General features: G+C 37.4%; 1 protein-coding gene across 15 annotated transcripts in view; it reads right to left on the reverse strand.

The window, feature by feature from the left end:
• Positions 1–15,438, reverse strand: part of SOX6 (SRY-box transcription factor 6) — a 329,755-nt gene that overhangs the window by 131,025 nt on the left and 183,292 nt on the right. For all 15 annotated transcript variants that reach the window (XM_071762378.1, XM_071762369.1, XM_071762370.1 and 12 more), the window contains 2 exons: positions 7,309–7,481; positions 3,955–4,023 (listed from right to left, as the gene is read on the reverse strand). In XM_071762378.1, coding sequence (XP_071618479.1) covers positions 3,955–4,023; positions 7,309–7,481 — 242 coding nt within the window. The remainder of the gene's footprint in view (positions 1–3,954; positions 4,024–7,308; positions 7,482–15,438) is intronic.

The following is a 15,438-nucleotide window of genomic DNA, read 5'->3' on the forward strand; positions in this document are numbered from 1 at the left end:
TTCAGTGCCTGCTGGAAGGGGATCAGTTTCGTGATCAATAACGAAGAAAAAAAGAAAAAAAGGTAGGGGAGAATATTCCCTAGTGCCAGAACAGTAGCACTGCAATTGCTTATTGCTTGTCAATTGTAAATATAGTTTACAAAGAGAAACAATCTCAGAGAGTGTAACTGGACTGACAATGTCTACATTCCAGGCTGTGCATTTTCAGCAGGCTTACTGCAAGGAGCTTTAGCTTGTCTCCAAAAGGCAATAAATGAAAGGTTTGGCTCCTGAAACTGGAGGTCAGTTACATACTTAATGATGAAGGGTATCTTTAAATCCATTTCTACTATTATTATGCTAGCAAAAAAATTAATTAACCAGGTCAGGGAGGCCATGAAGGCTAATGTGCAAGGTAATTATTCCTGATCTTTAGACATGTACTTCTCATAAAGAGATAGTCCTTATTCAGCTTACGAGGTACCTGAATTGTCAGTGCTTAATCATGAATAAGAAGAGAGACTCATTGGTTCACCCTCTTCAGTTATAAGGATGATTCAAATGATTCTTATTTAAGGAATAGGACAGCTTAGATAGTTGTACTCTTCATGTCACCAGGTTTTTTTTGTTTGTTTGTTTAACTGTCACAGTAATCATGATCATTCTTTTTGACCGAAACAGAAAATGCAGGAACAGTAATATGAAACTACAACAGTATGAATGCATAGATCAAAAACAGAAAAAAAAAATGTATTACCATTAATTTCTAGTGGCTGAATTAAAACCAGAATACCTATGAAAGCAGAGAAAGCCAGGTTTTCTATGCAATAGAAACCATACCAATTCAAGCTGAAAAGAAGGGGCTCAGTGATGGCATTGAGCACAGCTCCAAGGAGTAAGGTGAAGGGAAGGGCTGGAGCAGCTCTCACTGTAAAGCCCACTGCAAGCTTTTCAGAACAGCTCAACAACCAGTGCCTCTATTAACCATTTCAGCCACAATTTAGGACTTGCCCTAATGAAGCCTGCTCACCAGAGGAAGGAAGCCCTCAAACTTCCATCCCTTAAATACTACCCCACTTAGGGAAATCCTGGAGCAGCATGCTCCAAACATCAGTGGGACCCAACCCCTTCCCCAGGTCAGAGGCAGTCCCCAAGCCTCAGTCTGAAAACACTGAATTCTGGAAACAAGGCACTGAATTTCACAGGGGTTTTGGGTACTCAAATGGTTCTCAAGCTTGGAACTGACTTAGACATTCAAGCCTTCCCTTCCTCCAATGTAGTCTCATCTCCATGTTGTACCACTAAATTTCTCCTTTTAACAGATTTTTTTCCTTATCCCTAAGTGTTTTCCCTTTAACAGCACAGACTATGCAACATCCTCAATATAGGCTAATTTTGTCCCTTCTACTTTAAGAATATTTTTATTTTAAAAAATAGGTTTTTTAAAAATCTGAATCAACCTGGAGAGTTATCTGTGAGCTCTTAATTGCCCTACAGTGTTTTCTCAACCTTATTTCAACTAGAAGCAAAGATTTCTCTGCACAGCCTTGCAGAACAAAGAATTTATGGCATACTAGATTTCCTCCCATCTCTATGAACTCCTCTGTAGAAGTGTTTACAAACATTATGGACATCTGAGCTGAAAAATAATAATAAATTGAATTTACCTGAATTTTTCCATTTAAGATTCTCCAAAAATTACATTTAAATTGAGGAACAGGAAACAATTTGCCAAATTTTAGATAATCAGAGCTAAGAACAACTCTCGACTCCCAGTCCCTTCCTCCAAGAGATGAAATTGCTCTCCCCAACATGCACACCCAGAAAGTAACATTAGCTTCACTTAGAAAACATGAGACAATTATGCAGAACATTTAATGACCTCAGTACTCTTGAAATACCTATGCTGTTTTCATATGCTAAGCCTAGCTAATGTCTGCTCTGCTCATAGATTGCTGAAACAGTTTTGGATCTATAACAAGTTTGGAGTGAAGCATTCCAATAAATGGTTTAAAAACAAACAAACAAAAATAATTGCATGAAATAAAGCGTTAAAATTATTAAATAAATAAATAAATACGTATAAGAAAATGTAACTAATAAATACCAAAACCACAAAAATTCTCAGTAAATTAACCCAGAAGGCATCCAGGGAAGGATATGTTTTATTTAATATGAACTATTTCCACTTTTATATACAGCTGACAGAGATCTTATAAGCCCCATCTCCAGTAATTTCTAATTGTTTGAGCAGTTAAATAAACTGGATGCACTCAGTCACTGAAGTTATTGTTTAAGAATGAAAACTGTACCTCAGAAGATGACAGTGCTAAACTGTGTATGCCTCATGTGATGTAAACATTGCATCAGCAATGACCACTCCTGCATCCTGGAGAATACACTGTGCTTATTTCAAGTATCTGTGCCATGAATAGGTCCATACCTGTGCTACTTACATTTTGCAGTCTTTTCAAAAGGGGAGTGGCAGAGAAGAGTACTATTGTTTTTCTACACATACAAAGTGTAGATAAGAATCCACAGCATTTTTATAAGTAATTGCTGTTTCCTGAAAAGGATTGCTCAAGAATGTGTTTGAAAGAAATGTACCTTCTGAATAAAATCAAGTTACTGAGGATGCAGTTCTGAAATCTACCAAGCCCAAAATCTAAATGGAAAATGTAAACCTTTTTTAGCAAAATTTTTCCCCTCAAGCTCACAAGGAAGTGATAACTTCATCTCACTTCAGATCCCTGCATTATAGGCATCAGCATCAATATCCTCTGTGGTTAATGGAGAAAAATAGTCATTTTAGGGAACAATTCATCTGACAGATTTTAAATGTCCACTTTAGGACAAGATGAATTGCATCCTAAAATCTACTCACTCTGCTTCTCTTTATTTTCTATAAAACAATCTGGATAATTGAGACACAGTCTACACTGCAGTTACCTACATTTGATATGATGAATTCTACCCAGTCACCAAGACCTCGGTATCGTTAGTGGGGTTTCCTGGGGAGATGCTGGGAGGGGACCTGGGAGAACCAACACTCACTTGCCTCCTGGTTTACCTGTACTCTCCTGTAGCCCTTCAGGAGGTACAGGTTACAACAAACTTCAACACTCATGACCAATTTAATAGCAATGAATCTATTACAAACTGCAGAGGCAACTTAGAAAGTAACATATCTCCCAAGCAACTCCTGGCTAGCAAACCTGCCACAGAATTAAGAACAAATAAACAAAGAAGAGCTGCTTGGCTCTTGAGAAAATATTGATTGACAGTACAATTATCTGCCATCCCAAACCAAAATGTTTATATCAAAGAACAGGCCCATGGACACGCTTTCAAAGCAGAGAAGGTAATAGACACATGTCAAGAATGCCACATGTCACTCTCTGCTCACATATATTTGCACAAAATTACAACAGATTCTGAGAACAAATACAGACAACTGAATATCTCCAGAACAATCCCAGATCCATAAAGGTACAGTTACCTCAAAGGGACACATATACCTGTTGGTCTTTGTACATGAGCAGGGACTTTGTACTGTTGCAACTACTATTATCCTATTCTATAGCTGTTTGCTTTAGTTAATGAAATGGAAACATTCTTCTAAATTTCTCATGAAGCCCATTTTACTTTTGCTGAATAAGGAATTTTATTTACTATGATTGAGACCCTGCTTCTACTTTACACAATGCGAGTCCAACTGATTGCAGATTTCAGAATTAAACTACAAGATTTAAAAAACAGTTCATAACTTTCAGAAGAAAAATTTGCTTCTTAAAAAAACCACTCTTCCCACCAAAAAGATGTTGGATAATAATTTTCTAAGACACAAAGACCCTCCATAAAAAGCATCTTTACTGAGGCTTGTTAGTAAAGCATGTGGCTGCTTTATTTTAGATGCTTCCCTCTCCATAAATGGAACTTAAGCATAATCAGAAGAGAGCAATAAAACACACTGACCTGAATTTGCTGCTGCAGTAGATTGATTTTGTGCTGCTGTTGCAGAAGTTGCTGCTGTTGTCTTGCAATCTATTAGAAATAAAATTTCCATTAAATTAAAGCAGTGATATTGAAACTACAATATTATGAGTGAAAAACATCTTATTAGTTATTCTTTATTATATTTTTATCATGCACCATTTATATATTTTTAAATGGATATCTTAGAAGCGTCTGTATATGTGATGTAAACATTTTAAATTTAAATGCAACATAAAAATCTAGTTAGCCAGTAAGAAATACATATTTTAAGCACTTAGGTCTCAACTCTGCAAAGCATAGAAACATGGGTTAACTGTGTGCATGTGAATAATCTCATCACTATTCAACAAAGCATTTAAGCCTGTGGTGATCTTTGACTGTGATGCATTACTGTTAGCTACAATGGGAATGAAACACATGCTTAAAATTAAGTGCTTTGCTGAATAGGGATGGGATTACTCAGGTGCTGAAGGTTAAAGACACATTTTCCTGCTTTGCTGAACTGGAGCCTTAGCCAGTATTTATAGATGTCTCACTATTTAGCACAAGCTCCTAGGGCAAGCTTCTCTAACTTCATTCACAATGAGCAGCACATTACTTCTACTGTAAATCTCAAAGTCTTCCTTGGAACTACTCAAGGAAGTAGGGTCTTGTTTTGCATAAAAGTCTGTACCTGATGCTTTGTAACTCATCCTTACAAAATCAGCAGGCAAAAGCACAAGGGAAACAAGATCCTGCCCCCAGACCAAAAAGCTGCTCCCTGCAATAGGTAATGTGGACTGCAGCTATGAGGGAGCAGGGGAAAAACTGGACTGCTGCTTTATAAGGCCAACTGTGCAGCAGTCTGAAACCAGGAGAAGATTTGTGTTTCCTGGAAAGCCCAGCCTCAGCATTTCTGCTACCTTCACTTCTTAATTTCCCCTCTTATAAATATTTATCTAGGGCAGAGGAACGACATAAAACAGCATGAAGTTGGTGATAAAGGTAACTTGGTGACTCAAGTCCACTGTTTTAGTAAAAACCCTCTCAGTCTCCTTTCACACTATCTTCTGAGCATACTTACTCTCCCTGTTACAAACAGAGAAATCTAAATAAAATGTTTTTATGATAAAAAAATTAAAGAGACATTGCAAGATTGATTTGGAAATAATCAATCAAGTGCAGTTATGTATTAACAGATTGTAATAGTTAACACCAGAGATCAAGTCTCATTTTCGTATTCTCTCACTTTGTCACCTGGAAATAGCTTTGTCATTTTTTTTTCACTGCTACAGTTAAAATTCACTTTTGTATGAGGGAATAACAGAAAATCCATATGTATTTAACCCTTGCATATGGCCTTAAAAAGACAAATTGAGGTCTATGGGATTCTGGGGCTCATTAAAGACCAAGTGCCACATAGAAAAGGAATTAAGCAACTGCCATAACCCAATACACTGATGCTTGTAACTGGGATCAAAAGCCCTTTCTGATCATGCTGTGAAAATAATTCTGAACAAAATTCCCAGTAAAGTGAATAAAAATATTGTGAATGAAGACTGAAGAAACAGGCCCAGGTCTGCCAGTAAAAAAAGCTAAAACAGAGCTAGCAGCCTGTGTGCCCAGGCTGTGTAACCTAGGGGCAGCTCCTAGGACCTGAGCTCATCTACCATCAGATAAGTGGTCAGCTGCAGTGTCCAGTGCTTGGAAAACCAATTGTAATGCTAACTTTGCTACAAAGAATATTTTAAAACAAATACGGGTGTTTGAGTTACAATTTTGAGTTACACACCAATTGTGCTATTCTGTTGCAGAAGTGTAGTGCTTGTCACTAAAGATGAGCTCTCTCAGGCTTACGTTCACAATGCCCAGTGGCTAGAATCTCAGTGAAGGTAATAGAAAGATTAACAGGATTTTCACATTCAGAAACAAATTTTTTGCAATTTCACATTGAAATCAGACACCACACAGAACTGCATTATGGGTCGTTCTTTCTGAGTACTATATCTTTTTTCTCAGATTTCCTCAGAATTGTTTGGAGCTCCTGGTGACATGGCTGCTACTTAACATGCCAAGCTATAGACAAGGCTGAGATCTTCCTTTACCTGTTTAAAGGCACTGATCTGCAGAGGTTCAGACTGCTTGTGAACAGGTTTTTGTACCTGTATGTACAATATATTACCATTTGAAAAGGCATTTTCTGATGAAAACCGAAAATATACCATGAAGCATCTAACATCAATAGTTCCTCTTAGATGGAACAGTACTGTAATAGAAAATGTATCCAATACTCTGCAATGCAATTACCATAGCATAGTCTTGATGTATAGGCTTGACACAGTAAAGTAGGTTACACAAGCACCATGTGGCTCAAATTCTGAATTTTATTTGCCTATCGGTTGAGCTACATGCTCGCTTCATTGAGCATGACAACCTAGTTTTAAGTGTCATTTAATTTTCATTTTGAAATATAATTACAAAGTGTTCACTGTAAGATATCACTCGTCTGCAAATGTGTCAAGATTAATTTGTGCTAGCTTATTCACAAGTGTCAATAGTTAATTACTGTGTCATCTCTGGATGGCTAAATGACATTCTAACTTCTGATTTTTTACAGTGTTCCTTTATGTTATTTTCCATTAGGGGATGAGTCCATATTCCTACATGTGGGCAAATACTCAAGCACATAAAATACCAGACGTCACAACTCATTAAAATCAACGGAGCATATATTGCTGTATATATCCTATAAAATACATTTAACTGAAAAGATAATTCTAGTAATAATGTCAGATTCCTAAAAATCACACATTAATTTGGATCTGTCTGATGTCTCGTGGACTAGTATGTGGGATCACTTTTGTTGCACTTTTGTACAGTGAGAAAAGAACAGCTCTTTGGACAATGGCATCTTTAAAAGATGAAAGAAAAAAAAAAAGTAAAATGTTAAAATAAACCCCCAACACAAACAAAAATTAAAACCCTACTTGTAGAAGACATCTGGGGCTTTGGAGATGCTTATGATTTTTTCTTCAAGTATTTTTTTTTCAAAAAGAGCAAGAGTTAAATAATGGTCATAGTCTGTTTTATTTCTATTTCCCAGAATTGCATGTCGGTGCAAGAAGCAAGAACTGTGAAATTTATCAAATGCCACTTATTCTAAAAAAGAAATTATACCCACTTTTTTCCTCAAGGTCCTATTAAATTTCCTGTTTCTGGGGAAAATAATTGAAATTTCTGAAGATATTTAAGCTCTTTTAACAACAAAGATGAAAGAGAACAGCAAGCAGGACAGTCCTTATGAGAAGCATTCTGCATGAAACATTTTCACAGGTTTCTTTTTTGGAGCCTCACCTGTTCTTGCTGTTGGCGAGCAAGGTCCATTTGCTGCCGTTGTTTTTCAATTTGTGAGGCTGCCAGCTTTTTCTGTTCATCGTGGGCAGCCAGGAGCTGCTCCCGTAAGCTGATCAGCTGGGTGATCATAGTAGAGAGCTGTCGCTCTTTTTCTGCCAGGCTTTCTGGTGTACCTAAATGGAAAGGGAAGATGAACTGTAAATATGAGATAGACAGTAGTTACGAAGCAATATTCACACAAAAAATGGCTGAATCACAAACATGCTTATTTCAAATGGCAGCTTGGATATATATTTTACTGATAAATCCCAAAGTAATCTAGCACATAGTTTTGCTGTGCCCTAAGCAGTGGAGGATATAACAAAAATTGAAGCAGAAAAGATATAAAGTATTTCTTTTTTTCCTGACAGGAGTAATTAATGAAGCACTGTGTACATATCCCTCTATCTTTTCCCTTTAAATCTGCCCGATGTGATAAACATATTCACAGTTTATTACAGATAATTTTCTTTCACTATATATATATTTTGTGGTTTTTTCCACAAGTATGTAAAAATGCTAAAAAAAAAAAAAAATGCTGTTCAGTGGAAGAAGCAGCTTAATAGTTTATTGATCATTTCTCTAAAATAGCCATATATCTGTTAAGTCATTTGACTAAATTTAAGCTTTGGTTGCAGAATGCATATTAAAAATGAGCTCTATTTGTCCCTAAGAGAAATGGCTAACCTGAGAAAATGGCTTAAAAATTTTCATTTAACTTTCAAAGTTTACTCTACAGAGAGCACTTAATTAATATGAAACTACGGTACATTTATTCTTTGCACTAATGACGCTTAATGGTCTGTTTATGGGTAAATTGCATGGGTCTCCTAAGTACAGGGTCCTTTTGCAAATCAATCCAAAAACATCTCATCTTACATATGAAGATATTACTCTGTCACAAACAGCAATGTCAACTGCTGTATTTGAGCTACACGCTGCATTTCTTTGTGTGAGCATCTCAGACCCAGAGCTCTATAACAGGTAACGTAATTACAGTAAGGTAGCAGTTCAGGAATACTGGATGAGCATCTGAAAGAGATTTACAGTTGAAAGTGAAGCAAGTTTTTGTTGTACAGGAGAACTGAGAGTTAGAGAAGGGAATCAAATCAAGAATTTGTCAGGTCTGTAATCAGCCACAATGAAATGAGAAGTGGCACAAAAAGAGAGTATTTGCATCCTTCCTTTCCTCTGTTCACAATAAAGAACTGTGATAAAGTCACAGAAATTTTGAAGAGGAAGAAAATGTGTGAGGAACAGGACCTGGGAGGGAATGGAGAAACTGTCACCAAAATTATGACTCCACCTTCTTCCCAGGAGTAAGATGGATATCTTCTAGGGAAGAGAAGAAAAAGGTTGACAGGTTTCACAAGGAGAGGGAAGACAAAGCAGATTCCTGCCAAGCATGTCAGAAATCCAAGATGCTCTACTACTTACATCATGCTATGATGGGACCAACATTATTCATAAACAGAATTGTATTTGCAAAAGCTCCATACAAGAAAACCTCTATCTATTAAAATTGCTTTCTATGGAAAAAGAAACTGCATGGCTGAAGTCATTCACTCTAAACAAAGCAACAAAGGCTCCCAGAAACAAAGGGTATTTGTTTTTCTGTACACTTATTAACTTCACTTAACAACACAAAGCACTGAAAATATTCAATTTCTTGGCCACTACTATCTTAGTTTAGAAGAGTCTGCAATCAACTGATGTTTCAGTACCTTGCAATGCCAGATCTTAACATATTTGACACAGGTCTCTAGACAAAGTAAATGTAATGACTTCTCTTGTAGTAGAAGTATGATGGATGCATGAAATTAAAGCTGAAGAACAGTCCAGTATTCAGACTAAATCATTACAAAACCCTAGCATGAAATGCATGGATGAAGCAATAAAAGAGTTCTGTGCAAAAAGCTGTTTCAAATAAAAACAACAAAAAAACCACCAAGCCAAAAAAACCCCAAACAAAACACCACAAACACACAGACAAAAAAAGCCACCAAAAAAAAAAAAAAAATTCTAAAAGGAAGTTTAGGCAGATATGTGGCCAGGAAAATGGCTGCACTGAAGGTACTGCCTTGTCAGGATCCATTAGCTTGTACTAAGCTCTACTCTGTTGAAAACAGCTCAACTATCTGCAGCTGAGAATAGACTCACCTTAACCTGCTTTAACTCTTATTATTCAGTCTTGATTTTGCACCAAGGATCAAAGGTTATTTAGGTGCTTTTCAGTACGTTATTGGATGCTGAAATTAATGTTCATGGATAAAAGACCAAAAACCACTCCACTGCCCATCATGACTAGTTGAGATCAACCACTCCACCTATTTTAGAAAGCCAATGGGAAGCAGCCTTCTGCCTCAATGACACTTATTGCCATGCCCTGCCACCTGGGAAAACACAGCTTGAGACTTTCACATTGGCCAAGCAGTTTTGCCATTGTAATGCAGGCCCCTGATCCTACAGTCATAAAATATTTTACACACCCAAAGCAGATACTAATCTCAAGCTCCATTTCCATATTCTGTGTACTTTGTACTTGCTTCATAATACGAGTAGAAAGCTACACAAAGAGTGCTTGCTAAGGTTAAAAATTTGATTGGTTTTTTATGATTAGTTACAGCCATTTTATAGTGTTACACAAAATGTATAAAGTAGGTTTTTTTACTGAATTTTATGCAATAGCAGGCAGAAGTAACTGTTCTTATTCATAAGAACTATTATTCAGAGTAATAGTTTTTCTTTCCTTTTCCCTCTCCAGAGAAACACATCCAAAATGAATGACCCCATTTAAAGTACTCCAGTCTTTAATTTGTACTGTGCTATGTAATCCAACAACAGAATAGAACTGATGACCACAAAATATACACAGTGCTCCTGGAAAATAATGAGACCTCCATGAAGCTGCAGGACACCTAACCAAACATTGCTCAAGACAAGAAGAAGCACAAGATGCTTGTTGTATGAACAGTGTGAGGGGGAGGGATAATTTAATTTTAGAGTGGAAAATCCCAACCATTATTTTACAGTTTAAATACCAATAAAAAACAACTTTCTCAGAATGCAGACCAGATTGAGTTGATCTAGCTGGGCCAAGAGAGGTCATCAGTAGCTGTGTGCCATCATCATCTGTTTTGCATCCACTTACTGTAGCAAGCAATGAAATTCCTAAACTCATTACCAGTAAATAAACTTCTGCTGCTGCCTAAAATATCTATAAATAAAATAAAAATATAGCTCTCTGTAAAATATATTTGCCATAAAAACAGATAAAACAAAAAGCTTCATGAAAAATACACAGTAAATATGCCAGCTTCCGTAAAATATTATATATCACAGCTCTCTGTCCAATCCTATTCTCTTACTCTGAAGACTGCAGTACATTTTTTTTTTCCATGGGGTCTTCCTTATCCCCAAAACACATCTGTCTTGAGTTTCTCTCAGATTTGTCAGGTGGATCAGTGCTCCCCAGGGCCTGCTCCATCTGAAGTATTTTAATTTGACTAAACACCTGATTTATTTTATCTCTCCGATGAGAAAGGCAGTTTGTCTTAATAGAGCCTGTCAGCCTACAGTTCCATTCACAGCAATTTACAGGCAGCCAGGGATGCTGAAAAAGAAGAGTGCTGTGATTCTGTATTTTATCCTCCTCCAGAAAGCACCTAAAAGCAGCTATTCACTGCTACTGCATGTGGCATTTTAGAACTGAATTAGCTTTTTATTCAAGTAACTACAGTTGTTGTGAATAGCTTATCTGTAAAATTGCTACATTCACTACTGATTTTATTAACCTTTGGCTCTATCACAAAATGGTCTTCAGTTAGGAAAGACCTTTAAAATTGACACATTTTTCTTAGACGCCTTTATTTCAGTGACTTCAGATATACTGAATTTGATCCATTGACTCCTTTTACCAACGCTATTTAAAATTTTGAGTGTTGGTGGGAAGTTGATAGTTTTTAAGGATTTCTTTTTAAAATGAAAATACAACAGTTATCCATATCAAAAGTTCAGAAAAAATAGTTCTTATTTTTCTTTTGGTTATATATTCTTGCCCTTTGCGATTATGATCATAAGCTGAAAAATTATTTGGCTATAGCAATATTTCATTTTTCCTGTGTGTGCTTACTGTTTTACCCTTTATTTTTGTGTGGATTTGAGCACAAATTGAGATAAAATGGTCAGATTGAACAGAACTAAGGCATCAAAGAGAATTTTTGAGAAATTCTGGTCATAGGTCAATCTAACCAGGAGTGAGAAAATAAAAAGTAGCTATAAATCTGCTGAGAAAGAGAGGAGAGTTCAACTTGTTCAAGTTTGCTTGTGGCAAAATCCTGCCTTTAAAACTGATCAAAATAATACATGATTTCTGGTACACAAATCTCTAACTGTCCTTGTGGCAAGTTGTCATAAGATAGAGACAGAGTAATAGCTGCTGGAAAAGGGAAAAAAATAAGCAGGAATAACAACAACAACAAAATTACTTCTAGACTTACAGAGCATAATTTAAACTAATTTCTTTGACACTCAGCAAAAGAAAACAAGATAAACCCACATTCTATCAAGTGAATAAAAGACAAAATACTTTGGAAATAAGTCAAAAATCTATAGGCATTATCCAAAGCTTGCTGAAATAGGATTCTTAGCTGTGACACCAAATTATTGTGAGTCCTTGAATGTGCTTGCCTAAGTTTCCCAACATGTACACAAAATAGAACACTTCCAATCAGGGGGTTTCATGCCTGGCTAGTTAATGCTTCTGAAGTGCTTTGAGATCTTTTCATGGAATCTCTACACAGCTGCAAAGTATTACTGCTTCTCTTGAATTCTGTGATTAGTGTAACGTATGACAAATACCATCCTGGTTTATGCACTGCATCTAAACTAACTTTTGCCTCATATACTTACAGGAAATGAAAATTAATAAATCACAAATTATTCCTTACATATTTTTAAAATAAATACATAGGGTGATTTTCAAGAGACAGTAATGCAAGAACTGTGGACTTTGCCAAAAACTAAGATGGGCTTTAAATCACATAGCTGCAGTTCTAAAGTATCTTTATAGTATCATCACCATAATAAAGTAATAAAAAAGTCCTTTATGAATCAATTTCTCTGTTAGGTTTTTTGGTTTGTTGTTTGTTTGGTTTTTGGTTTTGGTTTGTTTTTTTTTTTTTTTTAAATGGACATTGTTTGAAAAGAAGGCAAAAATACAATGCTAGACATAAAAGACAGTGTATTTGATCTTAGCTGCCCAGAGATAACCTGGTTAAACCATTCTGTCTAACACGGCAGTCTGCAGCACACATCAGATAGGCTGTGATGTCTCTACTTCACAGGCTCTGTCCACCATTTAGCATTTACCCTTTTTTGATTGGGTCACCTTTTAAATGCCACAAAATAGGGCAGCAGAAGTCAACAAAAATAAATGGGGAAAACAGAAGAAAGTAACAATTTAATGGAAGGGCTTTGGAGATAAAAGTCACTTTGTGAGCGCAGCCTGACTAAGGAGCCCCCTTGCCGTTGCAATAGCATCTAATTTGAGTTCTAACTCCAACAGCAGTTTAAAAAGCTTTCCACTCTAAAGGGCCCCAAGTGCATCATAAAGATAAAGCATTTCAGTAGAAAACAGACACAAAGACCTCTATTATCTTATCAGTCTTTGGTTACAACAGCTGAACCAATATGACTAGGTTCTGAATGACTTTTTTTCTCCTGTTCTTTTTATAACACTAGAATACTGGAATTTCTTTATTTCACGATCAGTGAGCAATTGTTGATGTTCCCATATGCTACTGTCCAGTCCTTAGTCAATAAAAAGTTTTATAAATGCTTCCATTGTGCTTTGTAGCATCCCAGTGCAGAAGGCAGCACAGTTAAAATGTCCAGCATGCAGACCATACCAGATAGCTTCTCCCGTGAAGGTGTGAGATTCCCTCACTCCCTTGTCTCTCAAAGGAAGGTGTTTTAATCTTTGAGCAAGGAAAAAATAATACCTTATATTTATAAACACCACTGGGAGTTAATATTAAGAACAACTGAAAATATTCTAGGAATAAAATCTGTCAGGTTTACAAAAAAAAAAAAGATGGCTTATGTTAGCTATGCTTATGAGAAGGATGAAAACGGTTTACTCACCATCTGCAGGATTTGTCCTGATGTCACATACACTAAATGCCAGATGCTTAGGATATTTCTTAGGTAGGACCAATTTGAAGAATCAGAGAATCACAGGATCACTGAGGCTGGAAAAGGCCTCTGAGATCATCTAGTCCAGCCTATAACTGAACCCCACTGCATGGCCAGACCATGGCACTAAGTGCCACATCTGCCTTTCCTTAAACACTTCCAGGGACAGTGACTCTACCACTTCCCTGTGGAGCCCATTCCAATGCCTGATCACCCTCATTGTGAGGAATTGATTTCTGATATCCAACCTAAACTTCCCCAGGTGCTGCTTCAGGCCCTGCCCTGCCCTCTCCTCCTGTCACTCATTGCCTGAGAGAAGAGCCTGACTCCCACCTGACTAAAACCTCCCTTCAGGTAGTTGTAGAGATTGATAAGGTCCCCCCTGAGTCTCCTTTTCTTCAGGCTAAACAATCCCAGCTCCCTCAGTCTCTCCTTGTAAGAATTTTCCTTTGGTCCCTTCACAGCCTCGTTGCTCTCCTCTGGATCCGCTCCAGCACCTCAGTGTCCCTCACGACGTGAGGCGCCCAGAACTGAGCTCGGCACTCAAGGCGAGGCCTCCTAAGCTAATCACAGGCCAGACTCTCACTCCTACACTGCCCATAACGTTATAGGTAACAAAGAGAGAATAAAATTTCCTCAGTGAAGTCAGTGACCCTTCATTTTCCTGTGTCAGTATAGCCACAGACAGGAGAGGGAGAGGGCAGGGACCCCCACTTCAGGCCCAGCTGCACCTCACTCACCACCACAGCCGCCTCTGGTGCTGTGTGAACCGAGCAGCTGGCAGCCCCCACAGCAAACATCCTGCACCCACGGCTGCTTGGATCATACGCAGGATTTCATCCAGACCACACATACATCTTGTCTAACTAGGGGAGACAGTACATGTGTAGAGGAGTGATCCAGGTCCAGATCCCTCCCTGACATAGGTCTGGGATGATGACTGGAGTTCTCGGGCCTAAGTGCCCTCACAGATCCTTGCTTCATCATCGCACCTCTGAGCATTCAGTACCCTATTTAATCATTTGAAGTGTCTTACACAATTGGTCTTCTCCTTGTCAAAAGACTTGGAAGTATTAATCTCTTTTTCAAACTTCACAAATCACAGAATAGTTTTGTCTGCATTAAGAACAAATAAGTCCTGGCACCTTATACAGCAATCCAGCTGAACATTTCCCCTACAGATTTGCCATCACCTGCTGGCAGCTGAGGCTGATCTGCTGTAGCATTGGCTAACAAACACTTTTACCTCAGCTTTGCTTCTGTAAATAAACACCTCTTCTGATACAGTGTTTCTGTCATGGCTTTTAACTTTTTTTTTTTAAATATCAAGTGTTTGTTGCACTTTTTGTTCTCGCATTGTTCCTTAGCAATTTCTAGTGTTTCTTAAGGCATATTTTATATTCGGAGGTTTTATTCCTTGACTGTTTTTCACAACAATCCTAAGCAAAGTAAACCAATACATTCAAAAGAAAGACACTGCAGAGACTGGATCAAAATAACTGTTCAGAGCTTACTACCAAACAGCTCCAAAACAAGTAATCTGAAAGGCAAAGGATTGAATTGAACAACACCTGGTCAGATCATTGAGCAGCACAGTAACAGATTCCCCATTTTTAAAGATGTGGTGAATTCACTGTTGAGTCCTAAATTGTAATCTGCATCAGGAATGTAGGAAAGAATGTGATGATAGCCAGAGCTTCTACCTGCCCCTCCTCCAAACTGCACTCAGCAAAAAAATAAGAATTCCAACAAATCTTGTGGACTCCTTCTTTTCTTTGACACACACAAAAAGAATGCTTCTATCTGCCCCAAGCCTTGAGGACTTTTTCTATGTTTAGAGATTCTGTTAGTATCTCACATTAGCAATTCTACTTTAGTATTGTTTTCTATTAAAAA

Source organism: Heliangelus exortis, chromosome 18, assembly GCF_036169615.1.
Source record: "Heliangelus exortis chromosome 18, bHelExo1.hap1, whole genome shotgun sequence".
Classification (NCBI taxonomy): Eukaryota; Metazoa; Chordata; class Aves; order Apodiformes; family Trochilidae; genus Heliangelus; species Heliangelus exortis.